This window comes from Fukomys damarensis, unplaced genomic scaffold, assembly GCF_012274545.1.
Source record: "Fukomys damarensis isolate Sample0158 unplaced genomic scaffold, DMR_v1.0_HiC HiC_scaffold_39, whole genome shotgun sequence".
Classification (NCBI taxonomy): domain Eukaryota; kingdom Metazoa; phylum Chordata; class Mammalia; order Rodentia; family Bathyergidae; genus Fukomys; species Fukomys damarensis.
The window spans coordinates 47280063-47303898 of record NW_022900951.1 but is presented as its reverse complement, the minus strand read 5'-3'; the positions used below and the strand labels follow the sequence as shown (position 1 = coordinate 47303898).

Genomic DNA, 23836 nt, shown 5'->3' with positions numbered 1-23836 from the left:
CTGAGTAGCTGGGATTATAGGCATGCACTACTGCCAGCAATTGAAGTTTTAAGATACTAGGAAAATAACAGCTAAAGGGAGGAAGAGGGTAAATTAAAATTAAAAACATTTTAAGGAAGAAATAAAATTATAGACATAAAAATAACAGGATAAAGAAGTTACACTATTTCTGGTTTTCTGAAAAATTATTCGTGAACTTGATAAAAATCAGAGAGCCTGGTGGTGTAGCTCAGAAGGAGAGTGCTTGCCTAGTATAATCCACATTGCCAGCCCTGCATTTTGTTTTAAGAATTTAAGAGTAGTGCCTGAGATATAGCACAATGATATATTGCCTAGCATATATGAGGCCCTGGTTTCAGTCTATTAAAAAGACAAAACAATTTGTCCTTTTTTTACACTTTCAGTTTCTCACACCAGAGCAACTATTCCATATTTACTCGTGTGTCCTATTTATTTCACTTAAGGTACAAGATCCCAATGATGAATGTCTTCATATTGTATACCTAAAATGTACCAATAAATTTAATGGAAAAACCCCCTACAAAACCCCAGAATTTAAGAACAGTTGTATATCAGGAAATGTATCAACAAACCGTATGATCATGTCAGTAAGTTCTGAGAAAATATTTGATAAAATTCAGCAACCATTTCTAATTTTAAAATAAAAGTAAGGTAGGAATATAAAAGGAAATTACTTCCTTAGGTCTCACTGTGTAATTCAGGTTGGTCTTCAACTCACTATGTAGCCCAGGCTGGCCTCGAACTCACAGTGATCCTCTTGCCTCAGCCTCCTGAGTGCTGCAATTATAGGTATGCACCACCAAACCCAGCAGAAATTACTTCACTTTAAACTATTTGTGAAAACTAAAACATAAGCCAGTAAATTCTATGCTACAATAGAACTTTTTATGAATTCCAGTGCAAGACAGTGATTACTATTACTATTTTTTTCCAATATTGTGTCTGTTTTTAGCAAGATCAGTAAGATAAGAAAACAGCAATACAAATATGGAAGAGAGAACTTCATCTCCTGCTGCAGATTGAATATATTCCTGGAAAATATGAATTTCTAATTTCTTCTCTGATACAGGATGGCACTGACTTTTTCAGAGCAATGATTGCTTCAGGACAACAAAACAAGAGTCAACTCAGAATCCCCCACCCATGTGATCTCAAAAGCAAATAAAGACATTTATTATAAAGAAACACACTGGGCAAGTAGCTCAGTGGTAGAGTGTTTATTCAATTCCCAGAATAAAAAAACTAACTAAATAACATTATTAAGAAATGGCAAACCTAGAAGAACCAAAATAATTTTGAAAATTAGAACAAGGTAGGGAGGATTTGTGTTAACTGATTTAAACTTTATTCTAAAGGTATCAAAATTAAGACATTTATGCTATTGACAAAGAGACAATGGAATGCAGCAGAGATCAGTGGAATACAATAGTCGAGAAGTAGATCTAAACAAATATCAAATGATATTTTTAAAAATGTGCAATGAGAGACATTTATAGCTAAATGGATGCACATTGAGGCCATACTCTTAAGTGAAATAAATAGGACACACTTGAGTAAATACTGAATAGTTTCTCTGGTGTGAGAAACTGAAAGTGTAAATAAGGAACAAAATATATAGTAGATAGTGTGAAATACGAAGAAAAGGTCCAAAGTGGAAGTGGGAAAGGAAAGAAGCGAAAGGAATAAATATGAGAAAAGGAAAAAACGTAAACAAAGTCTTTGTAAATAGGGAAGGGTGGAGGGGTTGAAGGGAGGGCAGGGGAATGGGGAAAAAATGAGAACCAAGATATATCATGTAACGGCACAAATTCCCAATGATGAATGTCATATTGTATACCTAAAATGTACCAGGAAACTTAATAAATTTAAAAAAGTGCAATGGCAGTTGAGCTTAGGAATTATGGCCTTTTCAACAAAAGCTCCTGGAACAGTTGGGCATGTATATTTTTACAAAAAGAACATCAACCTAAATCTCATACCTTACAAAAAATTAACTCAAAACAGACCATAGATCTAATAGTAAAACCTTACATTTCTAGAAGAAAACAAGCAAATAATTGTGATCTGTGGTTGGGGATAGTGTTCATAGGTGTATCAACAAAAGTATGGTCCATAACAAAAAAAATCATAAATTTGACTTCAAAATTAAAACATTTTGCTCTGTGAAAGACACTGCTAAAAATGAACTACACCTGGCCCCCAATGATTTTTTTCTGTTAGATTGGAAATATAATCTTAATATCTGTATGGAATGTAAATAGGTGAGAAGAAAACAAGAATAAGAAAGTGACATGCCTTACGTTATTAAACATACCGGAGTCACCTTTTTTTCAAACATTGTGGTAACTGTGATATAGGAATAGATTGGTTCAGAACCCAGTACAAATTGAAACTTAATATTATATAATGTATGCAATACTGAGTTGGGTATACTTGTGTTATAATAAAAGTATATTTAAAAAGGAAGTTTTGTTACTTACATTTAATTATACTATATCTTTTGCATGTGGACCAAGACAATTCTTTTGTTGTTGTTTTGGTACAGGATATCGAAGTCAGGACTTTGTGCATGCAAGGCAGGCACCTGCACCACTAAGCTAAATCCCTAGCCCCAAGGTAATTCTTCATTACTCAGTGCAGCCTAGGCATGCCAGGCATCCTACGGATTGAGCATACCTGAATCCTGGAAGAAAAATACTTCAGTTACAACATTTAGTTCCAGATGAATGAAAAAGTCAAACACAAGCAAAGTCTTAAGAGACCAAATTTTAGGTGGTTGTCTGTTGCTGAGTAACTATGGTTGTCATCTGAGGAAAAGACTTTTCCATGTCAGTCTTTCCCTAGTTTTCAATAGACAACTGCAGTTTACACATTGTTTATCCATCTGTTTTTTTAATTCATTTAAATATATACAAGAAAATACAGCTTTGTTCAGCAGGGTTCTTTTTTATAAACAAAGTGTCAAAATTTTGATTGCTTTTGTCACTCAGTGGTATGTTTGAGAGATCTGCTCATATCAGTACATAGAGTATCTTTTTTGTGAAATCTGTCTTATCTCCAAGTAGTAGGGACTGAACCTAGGACCTTTGTCTTGAGATTCATCCCAAGGTCCTTTTGTTGTTATTTTGAGACAGGGTCTTGCAAATTTGTCAGACTGGGCTTTGCAGTCCTCGTGCTGTAAGTATTCTATATTAAATAATGCTGAGAAAACTCATTCAGTTTTTCCAATTAGAGTACATTAGCCATTATTACTTAGGTTTAACTCTAAGTAAATGTTATTGATAATTTCTCACTTTTTGTCCTGTGTCACACCTTTTTTTTTTTCTTGAGATGTGATCTCGTTGCGCTGCCTGAGGTGGTTTTAAACTCATGAGCTGAAATGATCCTCCTGCCTCAGCCTCCTAAGTAGCAGGGACTACAGGCAAGCATCACCATTGACAGCCTAACACCTTATTTTTATAATGATTGCATTTTTTTTCCTAATGAAAGGTTCATTTTGTAGAGGTTTCAGTGCATAATTGGCTGGTTCCAAGGTCAGCATGGTGAAAGGGCATTGCAGAGGAGAAACAGCTTGTGTCATGGTGATGGGAAGCAGAGATGACTGCATTTTCTAATGTCACATTGTTGTTGAACGTCTTTGAGTAATTTTCAGGCAGTGTATGGGATCAGTATACTTTTCTCTGTCCCTATTGTCTGGAAATGCAGGCGTTTTTCCCCTTTGAACTTTATTGATAGCTTGTCTGAATTCAGAATTTGTGGTTACAGTCCTTCCTCAGAATTCTTTAAACATTTCTCCTTTGACTTCTAGTATCTAATTAGTATGTTAGAGATCCAGTGCCTATTTGAAGGTATTTCAATGATTGCTAGCCTGATATTTCTGTCTGGAAACCTAGAGCACTTTTATTTTGGCAATTTAGAAAGTAAACCAGAATAAATGTGCAGGTGTCTTACATTTTGATTATTCTTGCCTTGACTTTATAGATCTTTTATATATGAAAACTCAAGGATTCCTTAGGGAAGCATCCCTGTTATCTGTTTTTTTACCTTTTCTCAATTCATTATGAGATTTTTTTCATGGTAATGAATTTTTTTCTTTTATAATCTAAGGATTGAACCCAGGGCCTGGCAATGCTAGGCAAGAGCTACATCCCCCACATCTGAGGTACTGATGTATAGATAGGCTTTTAACATACTTAATGAAATGTTAAAACTGCTGCACTGCAGCAGGGTGAGTCAAAGTAACTATAATACAGCATACTGGTTATTACATAGATCCCCCAAAAAATGACAGGTGAAAATACATTCATATATATACAATAAAACACTCAGTTTACTGGTGTTAGAAATGTGTATGAGAATTTATATAACTTTAATTTGGAACTTATTCTTCCCATTTTTAGGACCGGAAGTTAACTAAAGCTGAGCAGCAAAGGTTCAAGGAAGAAGCAGAGATGTTGAAAGGTCTCCAGCATCCCAATATAGTTCGATTTTATGATTCTTGGGAGTCTATTTTAAAAGGAAAAAAATGTATTGTATTAGTGACTGAACTAATGACATCAGGAACCTTAAAGACGTAAGTTGATCATGATTGTGCCAGTGAAGCTATATTTGGAAATAATTTTCAGGAGTCAGAAGTTATTTATAAGCTAATACTTGATTAAAGAATTTATAGAATTTGTTTCGGGGTAGGTTAACAAATTACTGGGTTTAGTGGTACATTCTATAATCCCAGCACTCTGGGAGGCTGAGATGGGAAGATCACAATTTCAAGCCTAGCTTGAAAAACTTGGCAAGGTAGTAAGACCCTTTCTTAGAAATATAAAAAGGGGGTGGAGTTAGGGATGTAGCTTAGTGCAAAGACCGTTGGTGCAACCCCTAAAATACTGATGGTGAACCTTTTAGAGCTTTCAGTGATATAAAGCCCACTGCAGCACTTGTGCCATAGGTTCACCACCACTGCGCTAATACCACAGAAAATAATACTAATGAACTTTGTTATAACACTAAAAATTTAATGCCTGCCACATATCATTGAATTTCAGAATTGGAAATCATTATAATTTCATTTGGTAAAAGAGAATAGGTGGGGGTTTGTCCAAGTTCACATATCTAATGAGCAATACTATATAATTGTAGTCTTTCTAGTCACAGCTTTTCATATGATAGTATAATCAGTTGTAAATAATTGAATGTGGGGTATACCTTTTGTTTCCTAGCAGTTTTGTGCTACATTTTATGTAGTCAATTCCTCTTGGGACTATGTGAGTAATTATTAGGAAGTAAAACAGGACTTTCTTTTTTCAGTTGTATTTTTATTCCAAAAAGGTCACTCTGGTATGAATTAAAAATGCTATACTTGCCTGGTGCAGTGGCTCACACCTGTTATCACAGCTGCTCAGGCAGCTGAGGCCAGAAGATTGCAAGTTCAAGGGAACTTAGTAAGACCCTATCTCCAAATTAAGAAAATAAAAGGGTAGGAATGTTGCTCAGTAGTAGAGTGCTCTTGGGTTTGATGTCCCCAGTTCTGGAAAATTTTAAAAAATGGACTGGGGATGTAACTCAGTAGTAGGTGGAATACTGTACTTGTCTAATATTCATGAAGTCCTAAATTCATACCCAGAACTTCCAAAAAACAAAAACAAAAAAAAACCCAAAAGTATACTTGGTAGGATGTCTTTTTTGGAAAGGTCAGACTTTTATTAAGGGCCTGAGATATGTTAGATTGAAGTTGAGCCTCCCAGTCACAGAAAATTTGGATATCTATCTGAGAATGGGGTGTTAGATTTAAAATTGTTTTTTACTATAATAGACAATAGTTGTCACTTATAGTGTGTAAATTTTCAGCTTCCATGTATGATTTACCCTAACAATGTTCATACAATAAAATAAGAATATTTGTTTATACATGGTCTTCTGTTTCTTTGTACAGGTACTTAAAACGATTTAAAGTCATGAAACCAAAGGTTTTAAGGAGCTGGTGCAGGCAAATTTTAAAGGGATTGCAATTCCTGCACACTAGGACTCCTCCTATTATTCATCGGGATCTGAAGTGTGACAATATTTTCATCACAGGACCCACTGGATCTGTGAAGATTGGTGATCTAGGACTGGCCACCTTAATGCGCACATCATTTGCTAAGAGTGTCATTGGTGATTAACATTTTATAGTTTACTGCTTGGGTATATCTATTGCATAGGTAAACAGGGATCAATTAACTATGGCTCTTGGGTCAAATTTGGCCCAATGCCTATTTTTATAAATCAAGTTGGTTTTTTGTTTTGTTTTGTTTTTTTGTTTTTTTTATGATGGCTTTTAGGCTGTTTCCAAAATTTTTTTCATTCATTAAGTTTATTGGTACATTTTAGGTATATAGTATGATGACATGCATCATTGGCAATTTGTAACCTTTACAGGTTATATCTTGGTTCTTATTTTTTTTCCCATTCCCCTGCCCTCCATTTAATGCCCCCCACCCTATTTACAAAGACTTTGTTTCTGTTTTTTCTTTTCTCATATTTATTCCTTTCCCCTTTCCTTTCCCACTTCCACTTCATCTTTGGACTTTTTCTTCGTATTTCACAATATCTATTATACGTTTTGATCTTATTTACACTTTCAGTTTCTCACACCAAGAAACTATTCGGTATTTACACGTGTCCTATTTTACTTCTCTTAAGAGTATGGCCTCAATGTGTACCCATTTAGCTATAAATGTCTCTAGTTTCTCATTCTTTATGGCTGAGTAGTACTCCATTTTATCTAAGTCAAGTTTTATTGGAACACAACCACATCTAGTCATTTATGGATTGCCTGTGGCTGCTTTTGCACTACAGAGTTGAATAGTTGTGTGACAGAGATATTATGGACTGCAAAGTACAAAATGTTTATTCTAGTTCTTCACTGAAATTTTTACCAGCTCCTGGCCTAGATTCAATTTGTTTTGAAATACCTTATATTGATTTATTTCAGAGATATCTTAGTGTGTTTCTTCTGAGATATATATTTAGGGTCACTGAAAAGTTCTGAGGACTTAAGGAAGAAAATTTACTAAGTTAATTCAGGAAGATATGGACTAAAATCAATAGAAATAAAAACATCATTTTAACCTAATGTTGAACATTACAAATTGTACTTTATCTGGCTGAGGAGTTAGCTCAGTGGCTCTGCCACCTGCCTCACAAGTGCGAGGACCAGAGTTTGTCCCCAGTACAAAACAAACAAACAAACAAACAAACAAATTGTACTTTATCAGTATAGAAAGTTGTGGAAAATCTTTGTTTTGTATAAATAATACAAATTATTTTATACTTTTAAATTTGCTCTTAGGAAACAGAAATTAACACAGGTATTGTGTGGGAAAGGAATCTTGGTGGTTATATTTTTCTCTTTAATAAAAATATGATATATTATAGGAACTCCTGAGTTTATGGCTCCAGAGATGTATGAAGAACACTACGATGAATCCGTTGATGTCTATGCTTTTGGAATGTGTATGTTAGAAATGGCTACTTCAGAGTACCCTTATTCTGAGTGCCAAAATGCTGCTCAAATATACCGTAAAGTAACCAGTGTAGGTATAATTTTATTATTTTTCACAAATTACCGTGTTTCTTGTGGACGTTGGTAAAACTGATTTAGTCAAGCCCAATTTGGGGACTAGGGGTGTTGTTAAGTAGTAATTGTCTACCTTGTATAAGGCTACAAAGAAAGGAAGAAAGAAAAAACCCACAAAATACCCCTACTTTTAGTTTAATTTTATGTAATGGTAATAATTTAACAATTATAATGAGACAAGCTTTATACTGTATATCTGCCCTCTTTTGCATCATAAATGCTCTGTATTAGTGTTTTGGGAAAATATACAGATATATCATCTATATTTGTTTCTAATAAATTTTTAGATATTAGATGAATCTTATTTTTCAAAGCTGAACAGTAAAGATTGACTAAAAGGCTTTGAAGTTTTCTAATAGGTTTAAAAGCCTGATTATGAGAGGACATTCATAATATAGTTCTGTATACACACATAATTGAAAACTACAGTGAATACTTAAATTTTTAAAATTATAGTAAAGGACATATGAGTGCCTTTAGTTAGTTGCATTCTTGTGGCTGCCTCAGTGTCCAGAATCAACTTAAAATATTTATGTTTCATGGTCATTTGACTTTGGGGAAGAGCTAGAAGTTGCACGGTGCTAGATCTGGTAAATAAGGTGTAAAGACACACAGTAAGTAGTGATTTTTATGAATGTGCCTTTTCATTGACTGGTACTTGGCAGCAATAGTCACTGACCTCATAAAGACACTCAGGTAAGAGGACGTCTGGACCTGCTTCAGAAAGTGATATTAATGATGGGCAAAGTGTGTTTGAAGCAAGAGGAATTATTTTGAGGGAATAATAATTGAGGGAATAATAATTGTAATGTCTCTTTTCCTATAATACTTTTTTAAAAAATTAAATATTCACTGTATATTTTGATTATACCTTATGTTTGAGCCACTGCTATGAGTTATTTTTTGTGTTAGTAGTTACAAGAAGAGAGAGACCTTTTGCAGATGGGAAGGGAACCAAGAGATGGAAGGAGGAGGGAAGGAAGGGCAAAGGGAAGTAGAATTAAGATGTTGTATGCATATACCATCATGGGGACATGATGAATGTAATCATTATGTACTGCAAACATGTACTACTAAAAATTAATTGGGCTTGGTGGTGCTGTAATCCCAGCACCTGGGAGGCTGATACAGGAAGATCACCTCAAATTCATTGCCAGCCTGGGCTACACAGTGAATTCAAGGCCAACTTGGACTATATAGTGAGATCCTGTCTCAGAAAACCAAAAAACATTTTTTCAATTAATTAAAAAATAAAAATAAAAGAAATTACAAAGGGATTCAAAGATGAAAAAGAAGTTTTCTACGCTCCCGGAGCTTACATTTTAGTAGAGGAATAACATAAATCTATAAGTAATTATAAAATTATAGTATGGGACATAGCAAAGATAGAATTAGAGGGTTATTATTGTTTATAGGACTATGTCGTATATAGTTTGGTGGCTAAAGTAGACCATTAAAGAAATTGTTAGTGGGGGCCGGGGTTTTAGTGATGCTATGCCTGCCTCATAAGCACAAAATCTTGAGTTCAATCCCTGGTACTGAAAAAAAAAAAAAAAAGATTTGCAAAGAAATGTTGCAAAGAAATGCGGAATGCCTAAAATGAACATTGCGTGTCTGGATCATTTTGGGCCAGGGATTTAGCTCAGTGGTGCCACCGCCTGCCTGTCTTGTAAGCACAGGGTCCAAAGTATGATCCCTGGTACCCCCCAAAAAATTGTTAGCATTTTTGTTAGCAATTATTCATAGTAATGTTTTAAAAAATCTCTTTTAAATTAATGTTACTTTTAATATGCCAATTAAAATTATAACATTTATGGGATATGAGGTGATATTTTGATGTATACACGCAATGTGGAATGATTAAATCAAGCTAGTTAAGCCAGGCATGGTGGTGCATGCCTGTAATCCCAGCACTCGGGAGACTGAGGCAGGAGGATTGCTGTGAGTTCAAGACCAGCCTGGGCTACCTAGTGAGTTCCAGGTCAGTCTCAACTACATAGTGAGACCCTGTCTCAAATCAATCAATCAGTCAATCAAGCTAGCTAGTTAACATATCCATCACCTCATTTCCTAATCATCTTTTGTTTTGAGACATTAGAAATTTACTTTCTAAGTTGTGTTGTATATACATATTATTATTGACTGTAATCACTTATTTAAATATGTTAAATAATATATATGAAAAATATCTTTTGTCTAATTGTAACTTGTACCCTTTGACTAATGATTTCCTATTAACAATATGCCTCCCCAGCCTCTCTCTTAACCATCATTCTTTTTTTTTTTTACTGCTGAGTTTAACTCTTTTTTAGATTTTACATATAAGTTAGATCATGTGATATTTATCTTTTTGTGCCTGGCTCCTTTTACTTCGAATAGTATCCTCAAGTTCATCCATATAGTTGTAAATTACAGAATTTCTTCTTTTTAAAAGGCTGAGTAGTTTTCTTTTGTATTCCAAATACCATGTTTTCTTTCTCCATTAATCCATTGATGGACACTTAAGTTGTTCCTTTATCTGACTGTTGTGGATGATCCTGCCATAAACTTCATGGAAATGTACACATCGCTTCAACATGTTGATTTCAGTTCTTTTGGATATATATCCAGCAGTTGGTTAGAGTATGTAGTTCTATTTTCATTGTTTGCTTTTTTTGAGGCATGTTCATACCTTATCCATTAATAGTTATATTAATTTGTATTTCAACCAACAGTGTATAAGGGTTATTTTTTGAGGCAATTACTTTGTCACTGAACTATCTCTTTAAGGGTTCCCTTTTTTATATATCCTCACAAATAATTATCTTTCATCCTTGTAGTAATAGACATTGTAACAGGTTTGAAGGGATGCCATTTTTAATGCATGTGGTAAACCACATACTTAGTCTTAATATCTACAAGAAAGATAGTCTTCAGTTTTTAGATGATAAGACTGAAAACCAGACATTGTGACTTGGCCAACTTCCCACAATTATTGATAATGGTGGATTTTGATCTTAGGGCTGTCTGACTCTAGTGGTTTGTAAGACATAAAAGCAAAATCCAGAATGTGAGACATTGTGTAGGACAAATAACCTAATTTCTCCAACAAAACAAGTTCATGCAAAAGGGGAGGAGGGTCTTTTGATACATCATAAGAGACTTAGAAGTAATGTTGAGCTGCTAAATGTTTAACAGCTGATTCTCTGAAAAAAAGAAAGCATTGATTCTTAGTATATACTGATTTTTTGTGATGTAAATTCTCTTGCTATGGCTGGTATCAAGTTACTGGTGTGACCTCACACCAGAGTCAGGCATGCACAGTGGCACTTTTTATATGCAATTTCTACCACACATGTATAATAGCTGTAAACAACCTCAAATGCATGCATAATGGTAAAAATGTAGTAAAATAGGAAGCAATGTTTTCAGTATTTATTGCCTTGTATTTTAGCATAATTTATTTAATTGTAAGTTTATATAATTTAATTTTTAAGAAATGGCTTGCAAAATTCCTGAAAATATCTCTTACAAGTTGCTGTGAGCCACCTCTAGCACATGCATGGACCTTGTTGAGATCCTGATTTGAACAAACCAATTATAAAAAGACATCATTTAGGCAGTTTTGAACATTTGAGTGTAGATTGTGTATTAGATGATATTAAGAGACTATTCATGATCATTTTAGGTGGGATAATGACATGATTCTTTTTTAAAAGATCTCTTTATTCTAGATATAAACTTAAAAATTTATGGATGAACAGACACAATACCTTAGATTTGCTTTAAAATACCCCAGGATATGAAAGGTCTGCAGATAGCAGAAACTAGGCTGACACAACTAATCTTTGTTATTGAAGATGGTGATGGTTATGTTAGGCTTAATTATGCTATTATATTTCAAGATATGGTATTACTTTGGCTGGGTTTGAACTTGTGATCCTATTGCCTCAGCCTCCCAGAGTGTGCCACTGCAACTGGCTTTCTATTCTGCTATATTTGTGAACATTGCTATGAAAGCTCAAGAAAAAAATCTGAGAATAGTGGTGCATGCCTGTAATTCCAGTACCGTGGGAGGTTGAAGCAGGAAGATTGCAAGTTAGAGGCTCGCTTGAGCAATTCAGCAATTTAGTGAGACTTTGTCTCAAAATAAAAAATTTAAAAGGGATGCGGATGTAGCTCATTGTGAAGGCCCTGGTTTCAATCCCCAGTACCGCTAAAATGAATGAATGAGTGAATTAATTAGTAAGCTCAGAAAAATTAGTTAGAATGTCCTTTAGTTTGGATACTCCTAAATAGAAAACTATTTTGTACTTGATTTGTAAGCTATAGTTCCCCAGTTCATTTAGGAGCAGAAAAGGGAACACAGGGGTTGAAAATGGGTAAAAAAGGTCAGTGGAAAAAGAGGAAAAAAAAAAGGTCTCAAAGAGACCTTTTTTTGTAAATACAATAACATAACTCCAGTCTTTAATAACTATTATTTTATATTAGATCATAAAAATGCCATATCACAATTCACATTTCTGTTGCTCTTACAGCTTCTTTATTTAGCATATGATACTGAACTTTTCAGTTCTATTACTGTGAGGTAGTATGACAGGCCTAGAAGTGGATCTTAGATTGCCTCAATCCATGACAATTATTCTAGTATATCTTTCTGCTTCCATCTTAATTTGTAATTTTCTATTAAATGGCTGTAATCATACTGGGATTTTTTAAAATTTATAACTCTGAAAGATAAAACAGTATAAAACAAGCAGATTTGGGGAGCTAACTCAGTTATCATAGGGACATTATAAATTGTCTGACCTGCATGTATTTGTTATTAAATTTCTAGAACCTGATAATTAGTATAAGGTAGGTTCTCTTGATATTTCAGTATTATTTAAGGATAAAATAATATGGATTTTTCAAATGTTTTCCTTATATGTATATATTTTTTATGCATGCATATATAGATATATAAGTATATGGTGGTTCTTTGCTTCTGACCATTTTAGAAGACTGGAATATATTGAATTGGTATATTATTTTTCTAATTGAGATTTTACTGTATATTTTGGGATCCTACATTTTCCCTACTTAATGTTACATTATGAGATTTCTCCATGTCATTAATTACTTTGAGAACATTTTTAGATTCTATATATTATTCATACATTAAAATATAATATATAAGTTTGCTTTGTTATAGGCTTTCATTATAATTTTCACTTTTATTTGTAGGGCTATGACAAAAATCTTTGTCAATGTTACTAAACGTGTGTGTGTGTGTGTGTGTGTGTGTGTGTACATATGTCGTTTAAAACTTCAGTGTGGTTTAGTGATAAAAATGGTGTTTAATGAGTGTCATGTTGATCTGGACTTTTGTTTAATTTGTAACAAGAAACCATTTTTCTCCTCCCAGGGCATAAAACCAGCCAGCTTTAATAAAGTCACTGATCCTGAAGTGAAAGAAATCATTGAAGGATGTATTCGTCAAAATAAATCTGAAAGGTTGGTGCAAATGTAGTTAAATGACATAACTGATGGATACATTTTTCTCTTATCTTGCAGTGGGTCATTTTCTAACTTTTCAGTCATGCTGGGTATGACTGATATAGAAGCCAAATCATACAATCTAGAGTGAAGTATATCAGTGCATGTTATTTGCCATTTTAGATGGTGATACCATGTGCTGAAATTTCCTTGTGGTGACATTTACAGGGTGTGTGTGTTTGTGTGTTGTGACAAGCTTTCATTACCTTTAGGTATCAATTTAACAGCCACTAGACCCTTACTAGTTAAATTGATTGTTAATAGTTAAGTGTCTATGTATTTTATTTGAGCATATATCCTTATATCACGATAGTGGTAAAGCTAATATGGATATTTTTGTTAAGTAGGAACTTATATTTCTTATCACAATTTGTGTTTTTCTTTGGACAACTCTTGTAGTCTTAGCTTTTAGTAACCTTGAGCCTTGGAAAATTTTAGACTTAAATTAGTGAGTTCATCTTTTGATTTGTATCACTTTATGATGGTGTTTAACAGAAGTGATATGTCATTTATAGAAATCATATCCAGCTGTGGTTTCATTGACTCTAGATTTAGTGTTACATATCTAAGAATACATAAAGCCACTAAGGTAAGACCTGTTTAATTATGAATATTACAGAACATTCTTAGTTTACATACTGACACGCTGCAACTAGGTTTTTAAAAAAAAACTGTAGTAAAAATGCATAACTTAAGATTTATCATTTTACCCATTTATAAGTGTGTAATTCAGCAGCATTAAGTGCATTTACATTGTTGTACAACAGGCATCACTATCCAGAACTCTGTATACCAAACTAGAAATCTGTTCCCACTAAACAGCAATTGCCATTCCTTCTTCCCTCTGTCACCTGGTAATTTCTATTCCACTTCCTGTCTCTATGGATTTGCCTATTTTAGGCACCTCATATCAGTGGAATCAAACAGTTTATTTTTTGTCTGTCTTATTTCATTTAGCAAGTTTTCAAGTTTGATACCTGCTATAGCATGAATCTGATTTTCCTTTTTTAATTTTTCTTATTTTAGTTCTTGTTTTTTTCAGATAGGGTTGCAGTTTGTAGTCTAGGCTAAACTTGAGTTCACTATATAGCCCAGGCTGGCCTTGAATTCAGGCTGGCCTTGAATTCACAGTCCTCCTGCCTCAGCCTCCTGAAGTTCTGGGATTACAGGCATGTTCCACCATGCCTGGCTGGTTTTCCTTCTCCTTGTGTATATCTACCACATTTTGTTTACACATTCATTCGTTGATGGACACTTAGGTTATTTTCATCTTTTGGCTACTGTGACAAATGCTGCATGAGTGTTGGTATAAGTCTCTATTTCAGTCTCTGCTCTCAGATCTTATGGGTATATACCTAAGGGTGGAATTATTGGACCATATGATAATACTACATTTAACTTTCTAAAAAAATAGTGCATGTTTGCAGTACATAATATATACATTCCTTGTCTGGAGTTGGTAAATACATATAACACATTTTAGTTCCTTTTTTTTCTCCTTTTCTCCCGTCCTCCATCTCTTGATCACTTTCAATTTGAGAACGATCCATCTCCCTACTTGCTATTATCTTTTATTTTACTCTTTATTTAAAATTTGGGTTTCTTATATAAGAAACCATGTGCTGTTTAAGCTTGTATATCTGGTTTAGTTCACTTAACATTATAGTATCAAGGTGCATCCATTTTCCTACAAAGGACTCAAGTTTATCCTTCTTTATGGCAGAGTAGTACTCTGTCATATAAATACATTTTCTTTATCCAATCATCTGTTGATGCACCTTAGACCACTTCCAAGACTTAGCTATTATGAACTGTGCTGCTGTAAACATGGTATACATGTATCCCTGTAATATGATGTCTTTAACTCTTTTGGGAAGATACCTAAAAGGGAAACAGCTGAGTCAAATGGAATTTCTAGTTTTAGTTTTTGAGGAATCTCCACACTGATTTCCATAATGGTTGTATAAGTTTACATTCCCACCAACAATGTAGAGTGTTCCTTCTTCCCTGCAGCCTCACAGCATTTCTTATTATTTGATTTCTTTATGATAGCCATTCTTTATGGGACAAGATGGAACCTCAGTGTTTTTAATTTGCATTTATCTAATGGGTAATGATGTTGACCATTTCTTCATGTATTTTTTAGCCATTTTTACTTATTTGAAATATCTATTCATTTCACTTGCCCATTTTTTAATTTCATCTTTTACTTTGGTTTGCTGTGCAACTGAGGTTCTGTTCAGAAAATTCTTGCCTATGTCTGTGACCTCAAGAGTTTTGCCTATTTTATCTTCCAGCAGATCAAATGTTTCTGTTTTACCATTTAGTTCTTTGATGCCTTTTGACTTTAGTTTATTACATGGTAAGAGATATAGGTCTAGATTCAATCTTGTGCAAGTGGATAGCTAATCTTCCCAACACCATTTATTAGAGAGGCTATCTTTCCTCCAGTGTACGTTTTTGGCCCTTTAGCCAAAGACCAGTAGTTGAATGTGTTTTAGGTTTTCTGTTCCATTGATCCTCGTATCTGTTTTTATACCAGTACCATGCTGTTTTGGTCACTGTAGCTTTATAATATAACTTCAGTTCCAGGATTGTTATGTCTTCTGCTTTTCCCTTATCACCCAAGATTGCTTTTGCTATCCTGGACCTCTTTTGGTTCCATATGAATTTTAGGATTGTTTTCTCCTGTTCTGTAAAGAATGCTGTTGGAATTTTTATTGAGATTGTATTAAATCTATACATCAATTTTGGAAGTATGCCCATTTTGACATTATTCGTTCTGCCTATCCAGGAATAGGGGATATCTTTCCATTTTTTGATGGTTAACTTTTTGAGGAACCACCAAACATTCTGCCACAGCTGTATGCAACATTTTGCATTCCTACAAGAAATATGTGAAGGTTCTACTATTTCAACATTCTTATCAGCACTTATTTTATTTTTTTCAGTACTGAGAATTGAACCTAGAGCTTCACACATACCCAGCCCCTTTTAATTTTTTACTTTTTGAGTCAGGATCTCACTAAGTTGCCTAGGCTGTCCTTGAATGTGGGATCTTCCTGCTCCTGCCTCTGAGGTACCTGGGATTACAGATGTGCTCCATTGCTCCTAGCTTCAACACTTGTTATTTTCTGTTTTTTGATAACAGGCCTCCTAATAGGTATAAAATAATATCTCATTGTGGTTTCTATTTGCATTTCCCTATTAACTAGTTACATAGAATGTGTTTTTATGTGCTTTTTGGCCATTTATGTATCTTTGGAGAAATCTCTATATAAGTCCTTTGCCCATTTTGTATTGTTTTTCCCTTATAGTGGGGATCAAATCCCATGGTTTTAGACATACTAGGCAATTACTCTATTACAGAGCTATATCCCTAGCCCTCATTGCCCGCTGTTGTTAACTTGTTGTTATCTTTTGTTGTTGTTGTCATTCAATCATAAGATTTTAGACATATTTTTTTCTTTTTGGTACTGGGGCTTGAATATGCTAAGTGTACTCTTATCACTGGATTACACTCTCAGGTCCTAGACATACTTTTTTAAATTGAGGCTAAAAATACTATATTGAAGTAGCTGTTTTGGTTTACATTCTTATTGTTATCTGTGTTACATGATATTTATGACCTGTTACTAAAGAATGTTGATATTCAAAAGGATTCATGGCATATTAGTGTATTGAAAAAAGCATCCTCCTCAATGGCAGACAAGATTCAAATGTAGACTCATTTTTGGCTTGAGCAAGTTATTCAGTTTTTCCTCAAAATAAGTAATGTTTTAATGACTAAAAGGATAATGAATATACTGTGTTACATGATATTTATGACCTGTTACTAAAGAATGTTGATATTCAAAAGGATTCATGGCATATTAGTGTATTGAAAAAAGCATCCTCCTCAATGGCAGACAAGATTCAAATGTAGACTCATTTTTGGCTTGAGCAAGTTATTCAGTTTTTCCTCAAAATAAGTAATGTTTTAATGACTAAAAGGATAATGAATATATATATAAAACATTATTATAATAAAAGACACAGTATCATTAATCCCCCTCAGAGTATACTTTGAACACACTTATCTCACCATTCCTGCCACTTTATGAAGCGATTCTGGAAGTCTTCTTTCATCATGTCTTTAGTTGCATTTAGTTGCCTTGATGTCCTGAATTGGATCGAAATGTTTACCTTTCTTGGTCATTTTTAAAAATAAATTTTATTTTAATTTTATCCCATTCCCCCTGCCCTTGTTCATTTTTGACACTGAGGAAGAGCTGGAAGTTGTATAGTGTCAGATTCAATGAATAAGGTAATATTTTTATAAGTCTGCCTTTTCCATTGAAGGCACTCAGCAGAAGTGTCACCATATTTTTTTGTCACACCTCCTGAAGACATGAAAGAGGACATTCAGAACTGCTTAAGAAAGTGTCAAGAATAATGGGATAAGTGTGTTCAAAGTAAGGGGAAGTAGTTTGAGTGGAACTAATAGCAATATGTCTTTTTCTTTTACTTTAATACATTAAAAAATTAAACATTCACCATTTATTTTGATCATACTGTGTATCCCTGACTAAAAATGCTTAGAGAAAATTTTCATTGAGAGCCAGAGGTCTAACCACATCTTACTTAAGCATTAAAACAATTAATTGGAGCAAGCTTATTTTAATAACATTATCTTAGTTAAGTATGTACCTTTTGGTTCCTAAAAATGTTAAGGATTGAAAATCCTCCACTTATAGAACATCATGGTATACATATGCTTTTTCTGTTTAAAGTAGTACAGGAGTGGCTCTCAACATAGACATTATGGCTAATATCAATTTCAGTTACCCTGGTCTGTAATACAGATAACTATTATATGCCTTGTAAGAGAAAAATAATTGCAGTAGCTTATAAAAGATCGTTTTGATGTATTATACTTTGTTTTTCTTCGGAAATGGTTAATCTCTGATATGAAGCTAGGATTGTATCCATTATGTATTTACTATGGCCTAAAACCAATGTTAAATGCTTTAGGAAAACCACTAGACTTTGCTGAACCACCTTGGCTGCACCTGTGGCATTCTAATGAATGAAATACACTGACTAGATTATTGTTAGTGAAGTCAGTGACTTGTATTTAAAACATTTTTAAAAGAGTTTGAATTTCTAATTTAGGTTTTATGTCTGGGACAGTTTTTACTTTCCTTTGCTGGGAATCTTTTGAGTAGTACTAACTTAAGTGGCTTAGGGAAACTAACCAATGTGCCTGACATGTATGATAGTACTTTTCCAATTGTTTTTAGGCATACTTTTATATATGTTAAATTTCATTATCTAGATATATTACTTCGTTGAAATTTTTTGGTATCCCTAGTAGTAAGTTGGATATAAGATTTAGTTTTTATAACAAGACAGATTAATGGTTTAATTAATGGGGAATTAAAAATAAGTTTGTTGCTTTGATATAATTTTTATTAAAGGATTCACATCTTGCTTATGATTGAACAAACTGATAACAAGATATATATTTTGTTTATTAGGCTGTCTATCAGGGACCTACTAAACCACACATTTTTTGCTGAGGATACAGGACTGAGGGTAGAGTTAGCAGAAGAAGATGATTGCTCAAATTCATCCTTGGCTTTGAGACTCTGGGTTGAAGATCCTAAAAAATTGAAAGGCAAACACAAAGACAATGAAGCTATTGAATTCAGTTTCAATTTAGAAACAGATACACCTGAGGAAGTAGCATATGAAATGGTAAGTAAATCCTAGCTACTGTTTCTCCCATTCTTCATTGTTATGAGAGTTGATTCCTTTCTCATTCTTACTGTTTTCTTTCCTCTCATTTTCTCCTTCATTTACTTAAATTGCTTTACTGTAAAATTTATCTAAACATAATATATTAAATTTGTGTGCCAGTATAAAGAAAAATAAAATACTACTTTTGTTAAGAAATAGAACATTATCATTGCCTTTTGAGCCACCTATGTCTCCCCCTACCAAACTGCATTCCCTTCCCTGATCACTCCAGGTAGTATCTACCCTGACTTTCACATTACTCATTCCTTTACTTTTCATTTTTGTTTATACAGGTAAAATATTGTATCATTTCGAAGACCTAAGTAGCAAATACACCCCTATCTGGTTACACAGGGACTATTGGTAAGATCAGGTGCGGAATTCCAGGGGAGGATAAGCTGAAGTGAGTCTCTGGGTCACTGTCTGGCTTTTGGCTTCCTTAGCATATACAAGAGCTTCTTCTGGGGAAATCAGAATGCAAGGACATGAATGAGACTGGAGAAATAAACCCATGGCTCAGCGCAATCAAGGCTTCAGCAGGGCTGTTAGCAGTTAGCTTTCTGGTAACCATAGGGTTGGATGAGGTATGGGTTGCCCTGATTTTTCTGTTTCTAATCTCCCTGTGACCATCCCCTACCCTCAGTAGATCACAGCAGATAACTACTCTGAGGTGATCAGCATGTCCACACCTGCTCCAGGCAGCTGCAGTGCTGGTGGGAGGGGCATGCTGGAGCTGTGGCAGCATATGGTCAAGACTGGTCATGACCAGCCCTGTACAGCCTGTATGAGCCAGGCTCACCTGGGCATTCTGGCCTCAGGTTTAAAAAAAAGAGAGAATGGAACAATAATGTTGGGGATCCTTGAGATGAGATTATAGATCTTATCATGACCATCTTTCTAGTCATACTATTCTAATCTGGAATGATTATGTTGGACATCTGATGCGCAACTATCATCTAAATATTTCCTTTTACTATTTTCTTATTGCTTTAATTTGTATAATGAATATGCATTATATCAGAATGAGTAAAACCAATAGTTGCTGCAATTTAAAAATCTGTAAGTCAAAAGAAATACACTATTTCTTCAATTTTACCAACATGCAGAGGTATAAAAATCATAATACGTCCCATCTATACTGTAGTACATACAATATTTTAAATTTCCTGCTAGCTTCTTAAGGGTACATGGGAAGTACATTGTTCGAGGCTTGCATGTATGAAAATACCTTTTTTCTTTTCTTTTTTTCAGGCATTAAAGGGAACCTTGTATTTCATAGGCGTTATTTTGATGGCAAAAAGACTGAACAGTAATATTACAATAATAAAAAAATACAATACTAAAAATAATTGTTCACAGGGAGTCAGGGTCTCTCAATCCTGTCATGGCTCAGCGGTGGCTCAACTGGCTGTTTAAGGCTGAAGGGTGGGTCTGAGATGAACCTGCAGAATAATCCAAGCTCAGCCTCACCTGTTGGACCTAGGGCCAGACCCCAGGAATGTTCCCATGGACCTTGGAGGTGGATTTGCCCTGGCACCAAGGCACTGGCTGTGGGCCTCAGGGCTCCTGGAGGTTTGGCAGGTCAGACAGCAGCATTGGGGAATCCATCTGAATCTCACACTGGAGATAATCATTGTTGGCAGGGTTCATGCCAGGGCTCTAAAGCTAATCAGCAAGTAGGGAGGCGAGTAAGGCTGAGCATGCCTAACTATACTGTGGCCTATCAGCCTCACCCATGTCAAAAGAATCCTTCCATGTCAAAGCCAACACCGTAGCCAGCCGCACTGCCCTTTGGTGTGCCTGAATACACAGAAGGTAGGGGGTCTTTCACAACTGCTGGGTCACCAAGTTGACATCGGGTGACTCTGATATGGAAAGCTAAGGGGGCCCCCCAGGGTATAGAGGGGAAGGACCAGATGGGAAGTAAGGCAGAACTGTGGTGCTGGGGCCAGGCAATCCAGAGGCTGGCATAAGCGACTGGGGGTCCAGAAGGCTAGTGGAGGTGGCAGTCTGGTGTGATGCAGGGACAGAGATGGGTCCAGAAGGGCCAGTAGGGAGGGCGTCAGGGGATGAGCAAGTAGGCAAGTACAGGAATAGGGGTGGAGTTTGCAAGTTGTGGTGGGGGACCAGTGGGCTGGGCTATAGGGCCAGGAGGACTGCTGGGGCTGGGGCTGGAGCTGGAGATGGGCCGGCGGGGGAGGGGGGTGTGGACCATTCAAATCCAGTGCTCCATCAGGCTTTGATCACTGTCACTAAGAACCAGTTCAGCCAAGGGATTAGTGGAGCCCCCCAGGTCCTAGGCACACCCCCCCATCGTTTTACTGCTAGACCATGCAAATGCAGTGCTCCAGCAGGCTTTGATCAGTGGACCCCGTTCCTGCTCTTGTTATTGCTTCTCTCGCTCTTTGGCTTACTCTTGTCACCTCCAACAGTTTTCCTGCTCTTGTTGGCACTCCTGGGCTGTCATGGGTTTCCGAGGCTCAGGAGCCTCCAGGGATACACTAGGGCCATCTCTTGAGTTGGCTCTGCAAGGACTTGAGTAGGGTGGCTTTGAGAGTTGTCTGAGATGGTACCCTCCCTCTTTGGTTGGGCAGGCTCACTAGGTGGTGGAAATGGTTCAAGAATAAAATCAGTGGTATCAGGTGCAGGACCAGCATGTGGGGGAGGAGAGGGAGTGACTACATGGCACAGTTCCCACTGGGAGCCCAGGGACTGGGCATCTCAACATCTGGATAGCCAGGCTCACTTAGCCACAGGCTGCAGGGAAGGCTGGAAGTGGATCTTTTGGCAGTTGCCCTCATGTCATGCATAGAAGTCTTCAATCTCCACCACAATGGCCTCCTTAATGCACTCTCTGGTAAGGGCTTCACGGTCAAAGGCAAAGTCAAAGGGTGGGGCACAATCAGGTTCATCATCAGGGTCATGATACTTGGCCAGGAAAGGGTGACAAAGGGCATCAGCTGCTGAGATGTGGGCACTGGGTTCAAAACGTAGCATGTGGTTCAATAGTGAGAGGGCCTGGCAGCACCTTGCCATACTCTCCCTGGGAACAGGCTGGTGTGACAGCAAGCTCTGGATATAGGACTGCACTCTTTCATTCTCTACAGCCTGAATCACAGCTGGTAATGGAGTACCCAGCATCATCACAATCAGTTGTAATTGATGCACATAGTTTTTGCTTGGGAAGAGTGGGCACTGGGCCAGCATTTCACCGAAGATTCAGTCCATAGACCAGAGGTCAATAGCCTGTGTGTACTCATGCAGGGAGAGCATAAGCTCTAAGGCATGGTACCAGTGAGTAGCTACATACTCAGTCATGAAGTACAGGTGCCCATCAGGAAAGGTACACAGGCCACAGGCCATACCAAAATCACCAATCTTGAGCTTACAGTTCTCATTCACCAACACGTTGGAGGGCTTGAGGTCACCGTGGATAACCTGAGCTGAGTACATGTGTTTCAGGCCCTGCAGCAGTTGATACAGAAAGTAAGGCACATGCTCCACTATGAGCAGCTGTGAGGAGTAGATGATCTGGTGCAAGTTGCTCTCCATCAAGTCCAAGACCACATAGACAGATTTGAACTCACCATAGGGCACAGTGGGCCTCAAGATGTCCTTGATGGCAATGGTATTGTCATGCTTGAAGTATTTGAGGATCTTCAGATCCCTGAGGGTCTGCTTGGCTTCATATAGAAGGCTTGGTCACCACATAGAAGCAATGGAGATCTTCTTGATGGCCACCTGCTGGCCCAGGAGTCTGCGGTGAACAGAAGACACCACCGCATAGGCCCCATTGCCTATGGTCTCAATGATCTCCTACTCCTCCCCCAAATGGAAAGTCACATCGAAGGAGTAGGCTTTGAGCAGAGCCAGGTTCTTGGCAGCGACATTGGCAGCAGTGTGGGTGCATTCTGCCTTCACTGACCCAGGGGTCTCCCCTGAGCTGTTCTCCCCCTCTTTCTCTTTTAAGGGCTCAGCCGTGGTGTCTGTGTGGAGACGCTGGTGAGGAAGAGGTTCGCCCCTGTCGGCCTCACTTTGCCCTCTGTGGGTTGGGGAGCAGGACCAGAGAGGCCACCTAGTGGGTGAAAGTCAGCGGCAGGCACACAGCGGTAGGCACGTAGTAGACATCGCACACTAGGAGTCTGAGCCTGGAGCGCAAGCTTGCGTCCAAGGGGTGGGGTGGGGGGCGCTGCTCAGTGCGGTCAGAGAAGAAAGGGAGAGGCGGGGCACTTGGCGTTCCTCTGGACCACACTCACTGGAGTGGCGCTTTACTCCGCCACGCCTCCTCAGCTATTCGGAGGTCCCGGGTCTTGCTGGCCTTTGTATGTAATTGATTATTTTGGCTTGTCAAATCATTTTTGTGTCGACAGTTGGCTTTTTGTTTTTAATTTGGAGTCATTGTTCCATGCTCTTTTAGCTTTTGGTATTGCTGTTGAAAAGTCCAAATTATGCTTCCTCTCTGGAGGATTGTAATATTTATTTTTTCTTCCCAGTGACATAAAATTTTACAGTGGAATAATTCGATTTGGAACTGTTTCCATCCACAGTATTAGATATCCTCTGGACTCTTTCAGCTTGTTAAAGCATACACTTTAGTATTTTTATTTTTTGGTGTGTTCTTTGTTTGTTTGTTTCTCGGTACCAGGGATGGAACTCAGAACTTTGCACTTGGGAGGCAGGCACGGCACCACTGAGCTAAATCCCCGGCCCTACTTTTTGGTGTTTTGAGATGAGATCTCACTATATGGTTCAGTCTGGCCTTGAACTCACTATGTAGCCCAAGTTGGCCTTGAATTTGTAGCGGATCCTCCTGCGTCAGCCTCTGAATTGCTGAGGTTCTAGGTGTACCCCACTCAGCAAACCATAAACTTTGATTTCTAGGATTTTTTTTTTTTTTTTTTT

At 36.7% G+C, this 23836-nt stretch overlaps 1 protein-coding gene and 1 pseudogene across 7 annotated transcripts in view; one reads left to right on the top strand and one right to left on the bottom strand.

The window, feature by feature from the left end:
• The window catches only part of Wnk3 (WNK lysine deficient protein kinase 3), a 210387-nt gene that overhangs the window by 47212 nt on the left and 139339 nt on the right, over positions 1 to 23836 (top strand). For all 7 annotated transcript variants that reach the window (XM_033760394.1, XM_010610742.2, XM_010610741.2 and 4 more), the window contains 5 exons: positions 4422 to 4594; positions 5951 to 6171; positions 7435 to 7592; positions 13023 to 13111; positions 18673 to 18892. In XM_033760394.1, coding sequence (XP_033616285.1) covers positions 4422 to 4594; positions 5951 to 6171; positions 7435 to 7592; positions 13023 to 13111; positions 18673 to 18892 — 861 coding nt within the window. The remainder of the gene's footprint in view (positions 1 to 4421; positions 4595 to 5950; positions 6172 to 7434; positions 7593 to 13022; positions 13112 to 18672; positions 18893 to 23836) is intronic.
• Positions 20492 to 22501, bottom strand: LOC104852914 (annotated as a pseudogene).